At 33.8% G+C, this 21,916-nt stretch overlaps 1 protein-coding gene across 2 annotated transcripts in view; it reads left to right on the top strand.

Moving 5' to 3' along the window:
* Positions 1 to 21,916, top strand: part of MMP16 (matrix metallopeptidase 16) — a 170,205-nt gene that overhangs the window by 93,753 nt on the left and 54,536 nt on the right. For both annotated transcript variants that reach the window (XM_040063856.2, XM_040063862.2), the window contains exons 3-4: positions 3,273 to 3,395; positions 12,019 to 12,323. In XM_040063856.2, coding sequence (XP_039919790.1) covers positions 3,273 to 3,395; positions 12,019 to 12,323 — 428 coding nt within the window. The remainder of the gene's footprint in view (positions 1 to 3,272; positions 3,396 to 12,018; positions 12,324 to 21,916) is intronic.

Below are 21,916 nucleotides of genomic sequence, written 5' to 3' on the forward strand. Positions count from 1 at the left end.
GCTGACTCAATCTTTGCAATAATAACAAAACTCATTTTATTCTAATGTCATCCTTTAGAAATAAATGGCAAATGTGCTTATTTCAATGCTTAGACGAGTTTCTAACCAAGTTTATGCTCTTTGATGTTTATATATTAACTATCAGTCACAAAGTAAATTCTGAACTGTTGAAATTGATCTAGTGGTTTATTTTCTTAGTAAATTAGTAATTCTTTTTGTACAAAAGTATACATAAGGTCTGTACCCCCAGCAAATATCCAATGAGAAGTCTTGAAAAGAAATCATCAGAGCTGAAATACATTATCTTACATGACTTTTTGACTGTTTCCTATTAGTTAGCAAGTGTCAATAAAGTCCTGTAATAGCAGGCTACAGCAAGCAAAGATGCTTAGAAAGACATATCTATTTCTCCTCACTAGAAGTTTAATAGTATAATTCAGTAGTTTTCTTAAATAGATATCTATAGGTTGTCCAGCCACTAAGTTAAATTTCAGTAAGTCAAGTTGAGCCCTCTCTTTTAATTTCTTTTTCCACTATAATTCTGTCCCAAGTAATCCCCAAAGCCCAACAACAACAAAACAATTGTGCAACCTTAGCAGCAATTTTGATAAGGGATAAAGCAGTTGGAGCCTTCAACCAAAGGTATGTTTTTTAATGTGTTGATTCTGTGAGGGGAATTTTTTTTCCTGAAAGCTTAAGAAAAAGAATAGGCAGAAAGAGATTTTTCCTCCAAGACACCAAAGAACAAAATATGGTTAGGCAATTGGCTTGAGGTTGAAGTTCAGTGTCATCTCTCTTTCTACTGGAAGAGGATCACAGTGCTACATATTTTTCTTTTAATCTTTCTAGATTTGCTGTGAGACTGAAATATTTAAATTTTCCTGACATATATAGCTCCTCAAGATTCAAACTAATGGAATTAGAAGAGAATTATGATGTGACATAGTGTACAGATAGAGAACATTAGTCACAATAAGCTTCTTTATTGAGTACTTATAAAATATTAATTTTGAAGGGCTGCTGCAGAAAAGATTTCTACAAGTTCAAAAACAAAGTGATGAAAGAGAGGCAAAGTCTTTACTTGTATGCACCTTTTAAAAATTAAGCATATTTCAAAATATTTCAAAAACATGTCAAAAAATTAAGCTCTAACAATCAGGAACATGGAAAACCATGATCATATTACATTAGAAGAATCTCTATTTGGAAGAACAAATAAATCAATGTTTTATTTGTCAATTCCCCCAAGGGAAGACCATATTGTGTGCTAAGTATTTGTAATGTCATGAGCCTTAATGATTATTACTAAGAGAATTACATCCTCTCAGTGAGTGTGAGAATGGTTACTGTTGAAAAATAAACAACAAAAAAAAAAGAAATAAAAGGAACATTTATGTGTCTGTAGTTAACATTTTGCCTCATTTCTGTGCTAGAAAATACTGAGCTCCCATTCTAGTCATGCACTAGTTTGTTTAAAATTTGACATCTAAACTTAGCTCAGCTAAGATCTAGGTGATAGATTTGGTGATGTTCCAAATCTCCAGCTGCAAATTCCATCTTTCCTTAAATTTCACATTAAGATAATTTCCCAAAAGCTACTGAACTGCCCATGCAATGACTTCCATTTGATTTATACTTGGATTTATATTGTGTGAACTACAGTCCCAGACCTCATGTAAGAACAGTAAGAACATTAGTGGTCCAGACAGCATGACAACTTGGAACATCCCCTCCCTGTCCAAACCAATAAGGGTACAAGCATAATGTCCTTGATAGGTACATACTACTTCAAAATCAATGCAAGAACAAATTGTGACTGCTTGAATTTCATAACATGGTATTTTGGGCTAAGTTTTTTTGTTAAAAAAGGATTGTCAGTAGTTCTAGTAAGATAATACAAAGTTGACTTTTGAATCCATGTTACCTACTGTTCTTGACTTTTGGTAATCTAAAGTGTGAAACAAATTTTACATTAACAAGATTTTCTGTAAGATTCTGAGTCTTTTGACTTGATAAATTATTTCAATAGCTTTGAAGATTAATTTTTAAATTCAGAACTTAGAATATTTACTCTTTGTACCTAGCTTGCCAGTGAGCAAACCCTGTTATTAAAATGTCTCCATCATTTAAGCTAAGTAATGTAAACTTATTGGAGAGGGAAAAGGTTAAATTTAATGACTTTAGGTCCTTGCCCTTGAAAAGGTACAACTATGAGTGATATATTATATGTTTTATACAATACCTTTGTACATTGTTTCTGACAAAATATAATTGTTATTTGGTTTTGCTTTATTCTCTGGTTCTTGCTCTTGATGTAAGGATCTCACCTTAAGGTGAGAACACCAATCTTTTGTTATGTTTACATCTTTTTCTGCAATGTGTGTGTGTGAACATAATTTATATGCCTGCCATTAAAGTGCTGCATACTGATCTAACATGCACTGTGAAAATGTCTAAAAGTTTTCAAAGGTCTGAGCCAATTTTTATCTCATGAAGTGTAAATATATTACTTTACTAAGAAGAATATTATTGCCCTTTGGTCTGTAACAGAGGTCTTCTTCTTTCCTTCATTTTCTTTCATTATTAGAGCAACTTAAGCTTTTCAGTAATATTTCATCCCCAAAATCCCTACTTTGTTGAATTGTTATTTTATTTCAAAAACCAAAGGAACCTGAAGTAAAGTTGCAGGGTGTTTCAGCAAGTGCTAGAGGGATAAGTTGTTTTAGATTCTTGCAGCATGTTCTTTGCAGTATGTTCTAGGGAAAGAGCATTGTTTTCCTTGCACATCAGCTGTTTTATGTGCCACGCATAAGTATTCTGACTATGCTGGCAAGTTTAAAGTTTTTGAAACATTGGAAAACAATGAAATATTGACAACCACTGTAGAAATATAGCTCTTCTCTGGGAAATCTGGTGCTGCTGCAGTGGTCATTTTTACTGTATATGATTTAGATTTTTCAGCTTGATTTTGTGCAGAACATTAAATATTCTCTAAGCAATAATTCCTGAGTTAAATATCTCCATTAGGATCTTACAGTTTCAATTAGATACTTCTCATCGTGTGGAAAAAGAGTAAGATAGGAGAATTTGATAGTATCAAAAAGTTAGCAATTTCAGTATCTTGAATTAAAAGAATGCCAACAATCTGTTGTTTTTATTATTTTATATGTTCTATAAAATTATATATACAGATAATTACATTTTTATTAGGGATTCAGTGGTTATGATCTTTCTTTCATGTTTCTTTAATTGTGTGTTGCTGTTTCTTGCAGCTGGATGAAGAAACCCCGGTGTGGTGTGCCTGACCAAACAAGAGGTAGCTCCAAATTTAACATTCGTCGGAAACGCTATGCGTTAACAGGACAGAAATGGCAACACAAACATATCACTTACAGGTACTAAAGATATTCCTATAGGCATACAAATGTTACTAGTAGTGATGACTTTTCATTTAAAGTAAACAGAAATTCCTGAATGCTTTTCAATATTTTGAGAAGTTTATTATTAGTGTATGATATAAAAGTGCTACTATGGATACCTTCTCTAAGTATGTATGTGCTGCATAAGAACCAAGTTTTTTTCTTGGATTAAAATTGCATGTATTTAGTAGCCAGTAAATTCTCCGAAGCTTATAGCATCACTTTAACACCCAGTATGTCCTTAAGGTTCCCTTTCAACTTTCTTAGCAACTTCTCAGGGAATAATCCTCTGAATCTAGGAGTTCTGTAATGAAACTCAGATTTCTAATTTAAATATGTAAAATAGCTTATCTAAAGGAGTCAATCTCTGCAAAATGTAGGTGCCTATGGGTCTGTTATAAGTACAAATTAATTTGATTATAATTTTATGAGTCACTGACCTGACCATTTCCTATCTAGGTGATGATGGGCATAGGAGTGTGTGCAGGGCAGTACATCTGTATAACTCCTGAGTCTGGCACGTAATAGCACAGTGTGCCTGCTGACAAAACTGAGGCCATGCAGGGAAACATGTACTCACTAGAGCTATGTCAACCAGAGAAAGTGTCAAGTATATAATATAAAATCCATAATCTGTCAGCAAACCAAGGATTCCAATACAGACTGTTGGAAAATTTATACAGCCTCATCATGGATTATTGTAATATCTAACGGGTAAGTTCTAAGGGATAAAATAGTTTTCAAATTCATTAACTGGTGCCATTATTCATGAACCCATACAAGTATTAAATTTAAAGTTCATAAGTCCTAATCGTCATAGAGACTGTTCCTCATACCCTGGTGAAAATACAGTTTCATTAGTAACCCCATGTCACTACTGTGGTTTATGACTGAATTAGAGAATTCTAATTTAAGACATCACATTCTGATATAACATCAAGCAATAGACAACTGACTGTCTTGGGGTTGGTATGTTGCATTGGCTGAAGTCCTTTATTGTTAATGTAAATGTAATTTATAATTGGTTAGAATAAGAATGCCCACCTACAGCACGTTACATCGATTTGCATTTCAGAATATAAATGCAGTGTGTGCACACTTAGGAGGCATGCATAGTTATCTACTCATATGTATGGTTTTCTACCACTATGATTTGTACCGAGTCTGTTTCCCTGTTTCATTACAGAATTTTTTACAACAGTCTAAATCCTTCCACTTGTAAATCTTCTTGACTGTCACCCAAGGCATTAATCCAAATAACAAATGAAGGTCTCCACTATTAAACTAAGTGACAACTATCTTTCTCACTTTGAAGAATTTATAGCAGTTCTTTATCTCCTGCCTCCCCTCTTCGAAAATGTTCTCTCTCACTTTGACAAGAACTCCAGTCAAACAGAGCTTTGAAGTGAATGTCTGTAATATTTTTTTGCAGTGAATTATAGTACAAAAGACATTTAAACTAGAAACCCTAAATTTGATTAGAATAAAAAAAAAAAGTTATATTTTTTAATTAGAAAATAACCCAAAGCAAATAAGGACTGAAGAAAAGAACTAATATTCTTTTCACACTTTTCACCAATTCCTTGCGTACAGGCTTATGACAACCTAAATGAATGACATTTTAACCTGTTTTATTTCCTAAAATTTTAATCATATATCTAGTCTCATTTATTCTCTGCTCCATTATTCTCTGTGCCACCCTTCAGTCTCTTTATAACTTGCAGGTTTCCAGCTTAATTTTATGCCTTCCTGTCCAGTCAAACCTTGCAGTCTGAAGTGTGTCTGCTAAACCAATTTAGTAAATCCTCCACAGAAAGAGCAATTTCTCCTTCATTTCAGTGTGTGTTGCATCTTACAGTTTTCTGGAAACCAAAACCCCACAACAAATACTCCCAAAAGCAAGCTCCCTACCCTTCCTTTCCCTGGAACTTTTGCTTATTTCCAACATGTAATTTTTCCACCTGAAAGTTCTGCAAAATTTCAAGATGGAGTTTCAAAGAAGCCACTTAAAATTACAATTGTAATTAGGAGCTACATTAATAATGTATTTTTTTGCCCCATAATACATTTTGAACATTTATTATGTCCTTTTGGCAACAGATTAAATTTTGGAGTTAGGTGGTATTTATTCTTAGAAAACAATGCATTTACAAACAGAACCAAAATACAGATTTTCAGCATTGGGAGCATCAGTATGGAATGGAGAATGTGCTGCCTTAATTATGCTTACTATCCATCAGGGAATGCAGCTTTCTTCTCATTTGAACTGATGTGTGATGTTTGTTAGAATTTCTGTTTCCAATGAAGTTACCCACTTTACAGTATTTTTCTGCTTGGTATAGTTCATGTTAATAAATCTTGTGAACATTATTAGTACGTATGTTATAGACTAACATGCCTTTTACAAAGAGAGAAACAGAAAGTATTTGAAACTTTTTACCATCCAGAAGAGTGTAGGGATAAAAAAGAACAACTAGAGTACAAGAGAATTATGACTCCATTACAGAAAAAACTACAGAGATCTTAATGATATAGTCTTAATATTCCTGAGTATTTTAGGCTGTCAGGTTGCACAGCGATCTCTGAACATTATACAGAATCAGACAAGAAATTTAAGAAAGCTGAAAATGGATATTTAAAAATTATTTAAGTTAAAGAAAAAAAATAGGGGGGTATTTATGCAGGCACATATGATTCTCAAAAATATAGTCACCTTCTCTTTTGCTAAGAAAGTAAATAATCCAGTACTTTAAAGAAGGAGCAACAATGTGGATCAATAAAGCTATCAGTTTTTTAAAATAGAATATAAATGTTTATTTGTCAAATTTTGACAGAGAATAATTGAATATGAAGCCCTCTTCATAAGAATTCTCTGCATACTATTCATAAATCTGAACTCCAGCAGTCAGTAATTTCTCAATCACCCAGATTATTCTATCTGCAAAATACTTTTGCAAGTAAAATTGGAGAATGTTCTGTAAAAATAAAAACTTTGCTTCGAATTATAACCGTAACTTAGAACTTATAACGATCTAAAATAAAGTAAAATTTAAAAGCTATTCTGATTTATTTTTTCCTTTCTTAAGGAAGGAAAAAAAAATCAATCAGCAATATGTAATAATTTAATTGGTACAGGAAACTGAGCTGTAGATAGTCAATAGCTCTATCCCAAACCCACTATAAATAATTTAATCTTTTTTTTTTACTTCAGTGGACAATAAGTCAAGCCCCAGATAATGGTCATTTTCCTTTTACAAGTTAGATATATCCTAGATTTCATTTCTGAAAGAAAGTTCTAATTTTATGCTCCTCAGATAAATGAATGAATGAATGCTAGCTGGGAGCTTCAGTATGCAATGAAAAGTCTTATCTGGCTTGTTAGAATTAGACTATGTAATTTCTATAGTCTGAATGGTCCATATTGTTTAGAATATGGAGAGATATTTTTTCTTGGATATTTGAAATCCATACTAAAAAGTAAGGAAAAACTGGATTAAGCAAAAACTTACTGTTGATTCATAGTAGCAAAAAGATTTTGGAGTGTATTACTGTAAAGTAATATTTGGGATGCATTCTGTGTTTATGTTGCATTTTATTGATTTTAGATTACCTAGTAGTATAATATGACAGATTTCTTAAAATAGCTTTCCTATAAAAACATTTATCTGTCAAGTATTTTGCTAATCTTGGGTTTTTGTCTCGGAAATCTCATCTCTTTCACATTTCATCTTCTTTTAATGAATGTTGAGGAGAATGTTATCCATGGAAATGAAGAGGCAAGATAATTATAAATTCTTTCAATCATGGCAGCAGTAGATAGAAAATCAAACCCACAGAAAATCAAAAGTAATAGTTCTGGTTTAGGTTTAATCAATGTGAGCAAGAGCTATATGAACCAAGATAGCACTCTTAGTCTATAACTACAAATAGTCAGCAAACTGAAACTGGAAAGAAGCTGAAGCTAAAGAACCTCACATCAGTGAGAGATTAATGAAGCAACTTCATAGAAAGCAATTTCTAGAGAAATGATGACCCAAAGTGAAATATGGTTTTGGCCAGAGGTATTTTATTACTTTCAATAAAAGTTACAGGGTGATTAAAAAACAACCAACCAACCAAACCAAAGAAAAGCAAAACACCAAAACAACAAACAACCCCGCAAAGTTTTGGTTCAGTTTAGATTTAATTCACATCAATGACAATAAAAATTGTGTTAAATTTAATGTATGTTTCAATTCATTTTACTTGAACAGTTTCATATCAAGCACTCATCTGTAACTAGCTTTCTTCAAACAGATTATTGACTGTATATTTTTACCTACTCAGTTGAAATTCCTGCTCTTTCATCTATTTAAATTTCAGATTACTGATTTGACACAGTCAAGTGAGGTATATCTTGACAATCTTGCAAGGCTCCTGAAGCTGATGCAGCCAAAAATATGTCAGTGAAACTTGGATAATTTTTCTTTTTGGATATTTTGGGAAAGGAGTGGGAAGAGAAGGAAAACCCAAAGCTTTTCCAAAATCAATAGGACTCAGGATTCTAGAATAACACTCTCAAAACAAGACTCTTCAGACAGCTGTAGAAATAGTAAATCAACGTGAAAAGTGCATATGAGTGATAAAATCTAATAGTTCTTGTGGAAGACATGTATTTTAAAGTTACAGTGCTTGAAGCAACTCTTAAGTTGAAAATCATACAAAACCAGCAACAAAAACCACAAAAAAGCATAATCGATTGATACATGGCTGTGGTTGTTTAAAAATAACAACTTTCAAAATTTATAAAATGTATCACTCCGTTTATTAGTTTGTAAAATGGCATGAAAATAAATGTTTCAACTTATAGATTGTCTTTTGTTTAGTAATCTTCAAAAAGGATCTTCAACCTCTTTATAAGGTTGCACTGCCAGTCTGGTCAAGGTCAGCTTTGGATCTTTCTCTTATTTAAACTTTGCTGTGAAATGATCACTAGATATTGAGACTAGGAAAGTACTGTTTAGAAAAAAGATGGATTTTTATTATGAAGGCTTTTGTCTTGCTGTGCTTTCACCTGGCAATAAGAGAGGTTCTGGGTTGTCATGTCCTACAGTTACTTCTGTTTGAGCTCCATTATCTGGACATGCTTAGTGTAAGATACTCAATTCCTCTCTTTTTTTTTTACTGTCTGTGAGAGTTACCACTATTTCAGGTGATTGCTGGATTTAAGATGTAGATCTAAATGTAATAGGAAAGGGCTCATATGAGACTTTATTTGCTATTGCAATCATTGGTCTAAACTGAAGACTTAAAAGATGACTCCTAGTATCTCTGGTAATTTCACTATAATTTACTAACTATGTGTATGCCACTTGAAGAAGTAGTGGAGATTGAAATTTCTGCTTAAATACATATTCTTGAGTTAGCACATAATTGTCTTCTATAAAATGATTTCTCTAACTGATTCTACAGTTTTATGTAAGATTTACAGATGTAATCACATCATAAAAGATAGAATGTCTTTATGGATTGATTTTACTGTACTCACCCCTTGGAGGTTGTATGATAACCAACATGAAAGAAATGTAACATAACTTGGGTTTCAGATATCTGCACCGGTGAATTATTTTAAGCAAAGTTCCCAGCAAGACAATTTCAATGCTTGTGTTGCACAGTTGGTATTTGCTCTTTTAGAATTGAACCTGGATTGTTTTTAACACATTAAAAATAGACAATTGTTTTCTGTAAATACTCTTGTATAGGAATAACTGCTGATTTAAGTAATTTCTCTTTCAAGCTACGCTTTTCAGTATAATCTTGCCCACTCCAGAATGTTGGTTTGGAAGCCGGAAATCTCTCCTGTTTTAATACAGAAAGTATGCTTTGAAAAGATACTACTTTACAATGAATCTGCAGATGTAGGATTCTATTTCAAAAGTCAATAGCTGATTCCTAGGGAAAGTGTCTGCTATCAAAGGTAGTCTTGCTTGTGAGTGTGAAACTAGCCCAATGGCTCAATTTCTCATTTGTAATCTGATCTAAACTTAATTCAATGTGCTAAAAAAGTAAGAAAATGTAAAATGGTAAGTTTGAGTAAAACCTTTTTAGAGCAATTATTCAATTTACCAATACAAAATTCCAATCCATTTTTATCAATTTCCACATTTCATATATAATAGCAGAAGACCATTCTTTTGTTCTGTTTACTTAAGATCAAAGTGGGATTTCGACCACTTACTAAGATTCCTCAATACCAAAAAAAAACCCCACCAAAAAAACACCACAACAACAAAAAACAAAGCTGTGTATTTCAGATGAACTTTTTCTGTATTAATATTTCAGTTTTTCTAGGTTTTGCTCTGTTTTCTGGGACAGCCTGTTGATTTGTTTGCCATATTCCTTATACATGGCAAATAACAGAGGCTCTAATCCTTCAAAGAGCTCTGCTTCAGGCAATACACGTGCCTTAGGGAGCACACAGTAGGACTGACTAAGAGCGCATCTGCCAGCTTTTTAAGATATTCTTAGCATAGCATAGTGAAGTTTTTGGTAGTGGCAGCATAAGCGTGCCATTGTGATGTGCTTTTGAGTTCATGTCACAGGGCAGGTTCCAAAATGCTGTACTTTCTTAGGGGGCACAGAGAGTAGTTTATGAACTTGCTAATTAAAACATCTCAAAAACACCTAAATCTCAAAGGCAGGAGCTTTCAGAGAGGAGCTCTGCAAGGGCTGATTGTTGGTCCAGTGTGTCCAATATTTTTTTAACAGAAAAAGAAATGCAACACTGATCATAAAATTACTGATGAGCAAATAACAATGAAAGGGCATCAGAGAAAGTGCTTTAAATCACATGAGATTTACATCATGTAGAGTAAGGTCATGCCTACAGATCAGAGGACATTCTCTTTCTGACAGCAAGATCAGTACTGCAGTCCTTTAGAGCTTTGACAGAGACAGTTTTAAAAGAACATTAAAAAATTTGTTTGAGTTGAATAAAAGTCACAGAAAATATTCAACAGACTGGAGAAAATTTCTTATAACTGGAGATTTAAACAGTTCAACATTTTAATTTTTTTGAGACAACAGAAAGGTAATGACTTTGCAGTGCAGAAATGTCTTAAATGTCTTGGTAGAGGGGGAAAAATTTTGAAGCTCATGTATGTGAGAAAGGCAGAACAAGAGCCAATAATACAAGCCAGGCAAATATTAAAATAGGCACAAGTATGAATTGATTGGTTAAATCACCTTTAATAAAATATCAAGGAATAAAAGATGAAGGAAAGCAGTGGATTCTCTACAATGTATTATCTTACAACCCATGTTGATATATCTTTGAAACCTACATACCAGCTAAAAAAATATGCTTTGGTTAGACAGCACTATTGGACTCAATACAATAAAATTTTTTGAGTGGAAGTCCAGATAGGTAACTTTATGTTTTCTACATGAAGCTATGAACAAAATGTATATATGAAGTAAAATCTATAAAATTACACTTGAAAGATTTTTTTTCCATTTATATAAACATAAATACCATATAATCAAGTGCATTTAATGTACAAACAAATCTATCATTTAAGGTTTATTCATGAAAGTATATTTATTATGTGCCATGCTGTGTAAACTGACAAAAATATTTCATGTACTCTAGAACTACGCAATTTCTGAAATTTGTGCTGGACATTAAGTCAAGCACATGTCAAATGAACAAAGGGAATCTGATTGCAGCAGTTTCATAGCAGACACAAACCTAATAGAGATTTTGCTGCCCGTATGAATCGAGGGGAAATAATGCAGAAAATTGGATAAGTCTGAAATTGATTATTGACATTCTTTTCTTGAATTCAATAATGAAAATAAAGAAAGATTTTTTCAAAAGATGATTTCACTATAATTTACTAACTATGTGTATGTCACTTGAAGAAGTAATGGAGACTGAAATTTCTGTTTAAATACACATTCTTGAGTTAGCGCATAATTATCTTCTATAAAATTATTTCTCTGATGGATTCTATAATTTTATGCAAGATTTACAGATGTAATCAGATCATAAAAGGACATCTTAGTCTGTACTGAAGTCAAAAGGCTTTGTTTTTGATAGTTAATTTATCCAGTTGCAAATGCAACAAGGCTTTGTGAATACTTGGTGGTGGTCACAGTATGGAGTTCTGCTTTTGTTAATGAACTCACTAATAAGTAAAAAATTAATTTAACTAAAACCATTTTTCTTTTGATCAGAAAGAACATGACATTCTTTAGCTGTGATGGATTCTAATTGTGGTCCAGGAGGTAAACAGTCAGTGGTTGATTAATCTGGTTATCCCACTGTTAAGAATTTTTCATTTTAATATGTATTTTAATCTTGTAAATATAAGACTTTATGTACTGCTGGGAGTAAACTAGCTAACATAATAAGTTCTAGCTTAAAGTACTATACAGATTGACACCATAATTTTGCACCAGCTTGTTTAAAAATACTCTTCTTAAAGTATAAAATGCCCAACTAGCATGTTTTATTAAAAGCACAGAGCTTATCATAATTAGTGAGAAACGGTTATTAGAAGTGTAACTTACCACTCTGTTTAATTTAATCTGTGTCATGTTTCTCTGTTTCTTTCAGCATAAAGAACGTCACTCCAAAAGTAGGTGATGCTGAAACCCGTAAAGCCATTCGCCGTGCCTTTGATGTGTGGCAGAATGTAACTCCTCTAACATTTGAAGAAGTTCCTTATATTGAATTGGAAAATGGAAAGAGAGACGTGGATATTACTATCATTTTTGCATCAGGTTTTCATGGAGACAGTTCTCCCTTTGATGGGGAGGGAGGATTTTTAGCTCATGCATATTTTCCTGGCCCGGGAATTGGGGGAGACACTCATTTTGACTCAGATGAGCCATGGACTTTGGGAAATCCCAATCATGATGGTAAGAGAAGATTTAAAATTAAATAGAAATAGATAAGTGGCATAAATTTTCAGCTAACAGAGCTACTTCCATGTTCACCTGTTCCTCAAGTCACATGGTTTTCTTTCCTTGGTTGACATTACTTTAGAAACATATGTGGTCAATCAGTCTCTTTGAATCCAAGGCAGAAAAGTATCTGAATGAATTGCAGTATGAAAACATGTTTTCCTTGAAAGACATTGAATTTTTATTAGGTAACTTCATGATCATTCAAACATTGTACTAGTGAATATTTGCCTAAACTACTTTAGTTTTGCATTTTTTAACCTGTCAAACTTATTTGGGTTTAGGGAAAATGTGGAATATTCTTTAGCAGTGATATAAGAGAGATTAAGAGCTACTCCACCAATTCTGTGGATAGCAGTGTACATAAAACTTAGTTTTCAATTTGTATCTATGATGATGCAGTGGCAACATTTAAAGGCGAATCTTAAAGATGCCATTCCGAGAACAAAAGTGTTTGGCGTTTCCTAGAAACTTTTGAATGTCTTTTGGAATTGCTGATTTTAACATGTGGAATTTACTTAAGTAGTACATTCCCCATAGTCAAATAAATGACTGCATAGTGCAGTTGACACACCTAAAATTTTCCAAATAAAGATTAAATTTACCCTTTACTCTTCCCAACTAAAATCTGGCCATTACCAAGCTCTAAGGTGATGTGACTAAATTACTGCCATTATCTGGGAATGCTAATTTAAAGCTAAGTCTAACTTTTCATCTCTGCAAAAGAGCATCAAAGAATAGATTTTCTGTGGACATATTCTGTGTTTGATGCTGTGACAGGTTTTGTTTCCAAGCAGCCTCACTTGTCACAGTAGATCTCTCTAAGCTAGTGCCATGAAGTTTGAGACATCTCTTCAGCAAGCAATGATACACAAAAGAAGATGCACAAATAAGATGCTTCTGGCATACAAAAACGGATTGAGATGACAAGAAGTGCAGAACTGTTGTATTTCGGTCCACTAAATTTGTGAATTATGAGAGGCTTTATCTAATTCCTTTTCTTTCCTCTTCTCACCTGAGATATTCCAAGTAAAATTCAGAGCTTTTTATGTAGCAGTATTTGTAGCCTGGAGTCTACAACAAAACCTTAATTTAGCATTTTAGGAGTATAAATATGGTGCTGTGACTACTCCATTGGTGCAATATGTCTGTGGCAGAATCAGTTGAAGCAAGAGCTGTGTATGGCACTGTGAAAGGCTTCAGTTGTGCAATAGATTCAAGACACTTCTTTCTTGTGAAACAAGCTCTAGATTCTTACTGGAGCAAAAACTGTGGTATTGCACAGCTAATATTTGCCCTCTTCGCACATTTAGCTCAAAGGAGCACTGGTGGGAATCCTCTGTACAGTTCAGGTACATAGTCACAGCATTGTGAGGGTAAATGAAGGTGATTTTATGTGTCTGGTTTTTTATGTTGGTTGGAGACCAACACTGCACATAATGTTCAGTGGGTTTGGAGCTGTTGCTTCAAGCACTCAGGAAAATCTACAGGCATATTGAAGGTACATTGAAGTCAGAATGTTAGTTTAATTGGGATAACTCTTTTGGAGCAGTTCCACACCTTGTATGAAAGTGAATGAACTTCTGGCTGTCTCATTCTCCTTTAACTTACATAATTTTCATAGTGCAAAATGGTCTCATTTCTTTATATGGCTTTTGAGGTTGAGTTTTGTAGAGCAGTTTTCAAAAGCTATTGCTTGTATAGAAGAATTTTAATATATTTTGGTGAAAAAAAATCAAGGGAAACTAAATTGATGCTATCTCTAAAACTGCTTTTATGTATCTCAGAAGCTTGAACTTTTATAATAAAGAGGTTTGCTATCTATATCATGAAGGTTTAAGAATTATCATTGGATTGTTTTTCTGCAAATTTAATAACATGTACTTTGGTGTGCTCATATATACTTTCTTGATAGACACATATTCCTGATAAAATGGAGTAGTCACAGTTAAAAAATAGAAGATTTTTTGAGAATTGTATATGATGATTAGTAAAAATATCTTACCTTGTCTTAGAATATAAGTTCTCTGAAGAATTTTGGCAATTTTTAGTTTCATTGTTAAAATGGTGGTAACCATGGATCATAGGTCATAGTTGTCCACAGAATACTCTCCTCATCATTGTAACCCTAGAAACAGCAATATATGTGCATTTCATCTGAAAATGCACAGCACGTGTTTGTCTGATTGGTAACTTTTAGTTATCAGGTAGGCCAGGTGTTCCTCATTGTCTTACTGATAAGTTTGTGTTTAGGAATCCTGGAAGATCATGCAGGTTTTGGGATTTTTTTGGTTTTGTTTGGGTTTTTTTTTTTTGTTTTGGTTTGGGTTTTTGTTTGGTATTTTTTGGGTTGTTTTTGTTTTGTTTTCATTGTTGTTGTTTTGGGGTTTTGGTTTTTGTTTGTTTGTTTGGGGTTTTTGTTTGTGTTTGGGGGGGTGTTGTTTGGATTTTTTTTTTTTTTGGGGGGGGGGTGGGTGGGGCAGGTTTGTGCCTGGGAAAAAATTCCAGGTGGAAAAAGAAGACAAGCATGCCATTTGGGATTGACAGGGAAAAAAAGACTTACAGCTCTCTTAGGCTTCCTCTTATTTTGAGCTGAGCCTCAGAACACTGAAAAGCAGAAGGCTGAAAAATATATATGTGATCTTAGCTATGAGTTATTTTTCCCAAGTGAGTGTCAGTTTTAAGATTCATTGCTCCAATAGTCCAATAGTCCCCTTCTTGTAGTATTATTTGAAATCTGGTAGAATGGGAAAAAGATTTGATGATTTTTTTTAATTATTATTTTTAAACTAACTCTCACCCCAAGGGGCTGATTTTCTGATTCCTATTCCAGTATCCCAGAGAGATTCAAAAACACAGAGAAACTTTTTTACTTAGCAGCAAGAATGCAAAAATAATGTCCTTTTGAAAAGTCCTAGCTTCATTCTTTACCTTGTGTTGTTGTAATGAAAACAATTTGTATGCCAACTACTTCAGAAAAGACAAGCAACTTAATGAAATGCTTTCATAAACTGTTGTCCTTTTAAAAGTAATCTTCATTCCAAAGAAGGAATTATATATAAAATCAGTATTCTGAGTATAGTTAATTACTACAGCAATTTATTCTGACTACTTAATTGTAGTATCTTCATACTTCAAGGTTTTTGTTTGATTTGGTGGCTTTTTTTCCTTATGTTTGGTCGATTTTCTTGTATTTTTCTTTGGTTTAGTAATACTCTAGACTCCAAGGAGAGTTGCAATAGAAATACATCATCTGCACAGAGCATTGCTGCTTTCCTTTGTTCTCACTTCAATGGTACGTTATCTTATCGATCATCTTCTGTGAGGAGGTCTGCTTTGACTCCTCCCTCATCCTGAAGAATGAATGAGGCTTTTGTAGGAGTAAAGACTAGTGGGGCTGTTGCTCAGGAAAAAAAACTCCTGTCATACAATTTTACACTTGCAGGCTTTTTACAAGGATATATTTCTTTGCTTTCATAATACCCTGTAAGCAGAGTACAGCTGGTACCTCAACTCCAGCTGAGCTGTGGATGTCTTTTCTCTGAATTTCCATCCATATTACTGCAGGTGATCCTAGAAATATTGCCAGAAAGAAGGACAATAGACTTAGCATCACAGGGAAGCAGTGGAAATAAGGACTGAATTTCTTTTGCTAGGGAATGAAAGAGATCCCGAAGGATAAAGTGTGATGCACCTTTTTTTTTTTTTTTTTTTTAAATAAGGAAAGGGAATGCTGTTCTTTCAATATTTTATACAAAGTGTGTGTATTGGATGGTAGTCTTCCTTCAGTCAGCCCTCATCTTCTAGTTTCCCATTTAGCACAACTACTTTTCAAGTTCCTGTGGGAGTAGGCTGTTTTGCTTACAGTAGACTCCATTTCCTTTATGATCTGCCTATCTAGACTTCAGGTGAGATAAGAGCCTTAGTTTTTTAAATCATTTGGAACAGGATGGTTTCTTCAGGCACCTTACAAAGTATCTTGTGCTCCTAGGCATTAAAACTCAGGTTATTCTGGTAGTGCTTGGCAAATACAGCAGAAGATTTTCTTGTACTGCTCAGGAGCAGCCAATCAAAATGGATAGGATTTTACAGGAAAATGTTTCACAGTATATACACCTAAAGATGTAAAAAGCTAAAGGAATAAACAGGAGATGGAAATTAGGTGGCATAATTAGGTATCTGAAAAATCAGCACTTATTAAGAAAAACTTTTAATCCTTATTTTTTTCCTTATTTTCTTTTGAACTTAAAAACTGGGGGGAAAAAAAAAAAAAAAAGGTGAAGTAAAAAAGTCTCAAGGAAGATATTTCCTTGTTCCCATGACTCTAATCCATTTAGGTGATATATATCCCCTTATTGTTTTTAAATTAAAAAATTATGGACAATCTATCTAAATTCAGAAAGGGACAATGACTTTTTCCTAGGAGTGGCAGTACTTTGGAGATATTGTACTGTCAAAACCCTCAACAAAAATCTATTTCAAAGTATTTTCATCAATGGCAATATTTCAAATGACTGATGAAATTCAAAGTCGCTGCCATGGAGCATCTGGGATAGGTACTTTTTCTGTAAATTTTCTAGTACCTTGAAGAAAAATCCTGTTTTATGCCCTGTCTTTCTGTACCAAAACTGAAAGGGGCATCTTAATTGCCTTATTGCACTGGTTTATCAAAATTTATTTCTCATTTGTCTGTCTGCATGTACTTAAATAAGTTCAAACCTTTTTTAAAGCAGTTATTTTTTTTTTTTTTCTGGGAAGTTACTGAATGCATCTAACCCTATTTAAGGGAGTGTTAAGCCAGTTTAAATTGAGAGTGCACTACTTCTAACTAGATTAATTTAAGACTGACCTACTTGCACGAGTGCAGCTTTTTAAGAAAAGGGCAAGATTTAGAAGTGCTTGGGGAAAACAAGGATTTCTTGGGAGCTTAGTTTTCAAGCACATTAGACATGATTACTGGATAAAATGTGACCACCGAACTGTGTCTTCCAGCAGCAGAAAATATTTGGCAAAAAACTAACTGTAGGTAAACACAGTAAATCAGTAGTGGTAATTTGATACTGTTATCTTCATATCAGCAAGAGAAATAGAAGTCAAACTAAAATACATTTTTTTTTACCTCTATAGCAAATTTATGAAGATAGATAGTGTACCATATTGAAATTCTGCAGAAAAAAGTTCTTCCATCAAAGAACATATGATAAATAATAACAAGTGGAATTCCCTTACAGAAGTAATAGATGGTTTTAGTGTACAGTGTCATGTAAGGAGAATATTATTGCAGAGTACTTACACGTGGGGTGTTTGTAACTTGTGTATAGATAAAGCTCCGTCTTTGGGAAAACAAATTTAACAATTCAAGAATTCAGTTTTGTTTATCTCTTTGGTAACTCTCCAGCATTGAAAAATTATTCAAGTTTGCAGGTAATAACAAGAAAACAAGCAAAGAAACCTGTCACTTTGTACCATGCTGTTTGTAGGTTGCGAAGTAAAAGCTTCTTGGACCTGATGCAAATACAGTGTCTCGTGTAATGTACTTGGACTCCAGTTAGTGAGTAGATTCTGCTGCGGGCGCTGTGCTGGCAGCCAAGAAAAATTTATGAAAATCCTGATCTCTGAACTGCATAGATCAACTTGTAGTAAATTTCTTTTGGCTGCCAGCGTGGTTGACACAGTGCAGGAGATATATGCTGTTGGAAATGTGAACCAGTGGAGTTGTGAAAACCGTCTCCTAAGGGAGCTCTGTGTCTTGAACAGTGCTCATGCTGTGGCTTGGAGTAAAGGAAGCCAAGCATTTCAGATCAAAGGAAGCTCTGTATTACAATGTTAACATGGCTTTAATTTAATAAAGCATAACACTCTTAATTGATTATGTATGTTTTATAATAAGCAATTATCAAAATCAAATTTGATCTGTAACCAAGCAGTGTGGCCTTGCAGTTGTCACATGCTTTTTTTCTACTTCTGCACTAGGATAATTATGTAGAAGATTAATATCTTATTTCAAATTTTATTTTATACTCCTTGTTTATGTGCTTGTAAACAGAGAATTGCAAAAGCAGGTTCAGATCAAAGGTTATCCCACAAAATATCCTATCTCCAGTTAATAGCTATTAACAGATACCCAAATAAGAGAATAAGAGCAGAGTAAACATATGGCAGTAAAACTCCAGCATATTCCTTCTTAGCTTCAAGTAATCTGTGGCTCATTGAATTTCTGAGGGAGAGGCCATATTTTGGTGTTTAGTAGCCTATGAGGGATTTTCTTTCATTAATTGGTGTAATCTCTTTCTGAACTCAAGCATTTGGTATCCAAAACATCCTGTGACAATATGTCCTATAGTTTAAGCAGATGTGAAATACTATATCTTTCTGGTTTTTGGTGGTGGTTTGTTTTTGTGGTTTGTTTTGTTTTGTTTTGTTTTGTTTTGTTTTGACAGATGAATGCTAATATTGTAAGGAAGTAATTTTCTAATAATTTTATCTATTCCATTCATATTTTATGGGCCTCTGTCATATCTTGTTTACAGGATAAAGAGACAGTTGAATTGCAGCCTTGTTTATATATAATTATAAGGTTAAGGAAGTACAACTTCCATTTTAAATTGAAACTATTTGAGTGCAAAATGAGAGAATTAGCCACATTATAGAAGATAGCAAAACCCAACTATTGCATTTATAGTATTACACAATGATGAAGATGCTAGGATAATATTTCAAAGAGCTTTGCGAGTTGCAGGCATATTGAATAACAACCGACTCTTTTAATTTCATCATTTTCCATGAAATCCAGTTTAATTCAGGGATCAGTTAACAAAAATAAAGCTTTCTATCACTAAACCACAACATTTTCAGTATTTAAAAAGAAACCAGTCTTTCCCTTTTCAGTAACTGTGTTTTGTGCTGATAGAACATCCTCTGTCCTCAAACTTTCCAAACCTTCCTGGATTATACTTGCTGATGGGCGCCTGTTCCATATCCAGTCACTCTAAGATCATTCCTAAAATCTTAACTCTCAGATTTGCAGTGTCTGATGCATAAAATGTATCCTTAAAAATATTATCATGGTATGCAAAGCTACACTGGAGAACAGAAAGATGCCTTTCAGCTATTAAAGAGATGGGAAATGATAAAAAAATCATAAATGGCCCTGGCTGCTTGTGAGGACTCAGTCACTGCACATAGAACTATGCATAGAGAAGAGGATCTGTCTGCTGGACCCCATCTCCTGGCTGGAAGCCAGATGATGGAAAGTGTTAACTGTTGGCAAAGTACTGACCTTGTTTTTATAATTTTTGGGGAGGATTTTGCTTTCATGGAACACCCTTTTGGCTTTGAGGAAAGGACTTCATTTGCATGTTGTTAAAAGGGAAATCTGTTTAAAACTGGCAGTCAGTGAAAGCAGTCCTGTGGATGAATCCAGCCCCATGTTCTAGATGTGTGTTTGACTAGATGCTTTTAATACGTCCCAGGGGCTCTCAGAGTGTAATACCTTACTCTCTTCCTTCTTGGGCTAGAATTTCTATATGCCCTATTATGCAAACTGAAAGAGAGGCTGAGGAATATGTTAAGAGAATTGACTTAATGATATTCTTAATTAAAGCAGTGGGATTGTAGACTAAGATGCACCTCTTAGATCATGCTTTTCACATCTACAGAAGCAAGGTGATATTTAAAGTGTAACTTATGTCCTGATGCAGGTTGCAAACCAGAAAGGCAGCACAGCCCAAGCCACCAAATTGCATATTGCCTCCATCGTGGCGTAGGTAAACACAGATCATTGCAATCCTTAGTGGAGTAGTTAGGGAAGCTGCAAACTCAGCTATCCATTCAAACTGCAACTGGAGGTTATTTCCCACATACCAGGGCCAGCAGAACTTGCTTGCTTATGTTTGCCATCTGCCTCAGTTTGTGATCAGCCAGCCTATCTTCAACTGCTAATGAAAAGTGTTAAAGTGGATCTGGCTGACTTTGCATGGAAATAAATGAGGAAAGTTCACATTGTCTGTTAGATCGACTTTGCTGCCAAGGAAACATCTAGCTGAAAGGCAGCATGGGTCCTTGCAGGCAATTTTGGCAGCATTTGCACCTACAATCACTGAAAAAAACCCTGCCTTTTTTTTTTTATTATTATTATTGTTTTAAAATGTTGTCTCAAACAGCTGTTTATGCAACAATGAAGTCAAGTTCATCTACCAAAATGAATTAATTTAATCACACCCTCATATTAGTAAATTTGGAGAAGTGATTTTCCATGGGAAAATTTAGTTGAAAAATGTGAAAGTTACTTGGAAAATGTTTGTTGAAGTGATTAATAAGTTGAAGCTAACAGTGTTGGAGTTTTTGGCTTTGTTGTCGCTTATTGTCTTTCTCATTTTCCCCCTGCAGTATATGAGAAAAGAGCATTGGGAAACCATTTTTGTTCAGACAAATAGATCTATTTTAAATGAGTCCAAAGACAAAATGTGGGCCAGCCTCTTCATGATTGTTTTTATGACCCCACAACATCTCACACACACACACAAAAACCACTAACACTACATTTACAACAAACAAACAAATAAACACTATTACCTTAATCTTTAGTCCTTTTAGAAAGAAGCTTAGCTGATTTTGCATACTGAATCTGAGAGAGCTTCATATAATTCTTATGTGTTTCAGAAAGTTTTAGAGAATGGGGGGAAAAGGAAAACTTTGCATATTCCAGTGCTTTATATTCTAATCCCCTATGCATTTTATAAGTGTTTACGATCAGCCTACCAAAGGCAATATTTCTTTAAAACATATGATACAAACTAATAGTAGTGCTAATAACAGAGGAACTGCCTTATGAGCTATGAGACTGAATCTCAGGTTCTTGAAAGATTATTTGCTATGGAGAGCTTGTGAAAAGCCGTATCTCAAATATGTTCAGTTAAAAAAAAAAAAATTTTTGCAAATAAGTCAAATTCAGTTTAATTTTTTTTTTAAGTTTAAAAAAATCAACTAATGAATGGCTTGAAATTATTTATTTTTCTTTTCAGTCTGATCTCCTAGTAGCAGTAACATAGGAAAGAAGCATTAGCCTTGAACCAAAAATTCTCCCTTTAGAAAGAAAGTGACATTTCAGTCATTTAAAGCAGGTATGAGGCATAGCATTCCAACTCCCATGTGATCCAGGGTTCCTCAAGTCTCTATTTGTTGCTAGGACCACTTAATGGAGACTTTTTCTTCAAGATAGCAGATTTAGGAAATACCAAAGATGCTCTGTAGAATATTATTGCTGCATTGCCATCTCATTTCCCCTGCCTTTTTAAGGGCAAATAGAATCCGAAAAATCACGCTGCCAATTAATATGGATGTTGTCATGGTTTCCTGAGAGAATGAGACAAAAATTTTACAGTATTACATATTTAATTACATATTTATTTATTAAGCAGAAGTGTAATGGATATTGAAAAAGTAGAAATATGTAGATAACCCTAAAATATAAGATAATACTATATCTGAATTTTAAGAATAGTATACAATTATCTAATGAAAGATTTTCTACAATATTAGCATACTCA

Source organism: Hirundo rustica, chromosome 1, assembly GCF_015227805.2.
Source record: "Hirundo rustica isolate bHirRus1 chromosome 1, bHirRus1.pri.v3, whole genome shotgun sequence".
In the NCBI taxonomy this organism is placed as follows: Eukaryota; Metazoa; Chordata; class Aves; order Passeriformes; family Hirundinidae; genus Hirundo; species Hirundo rustica.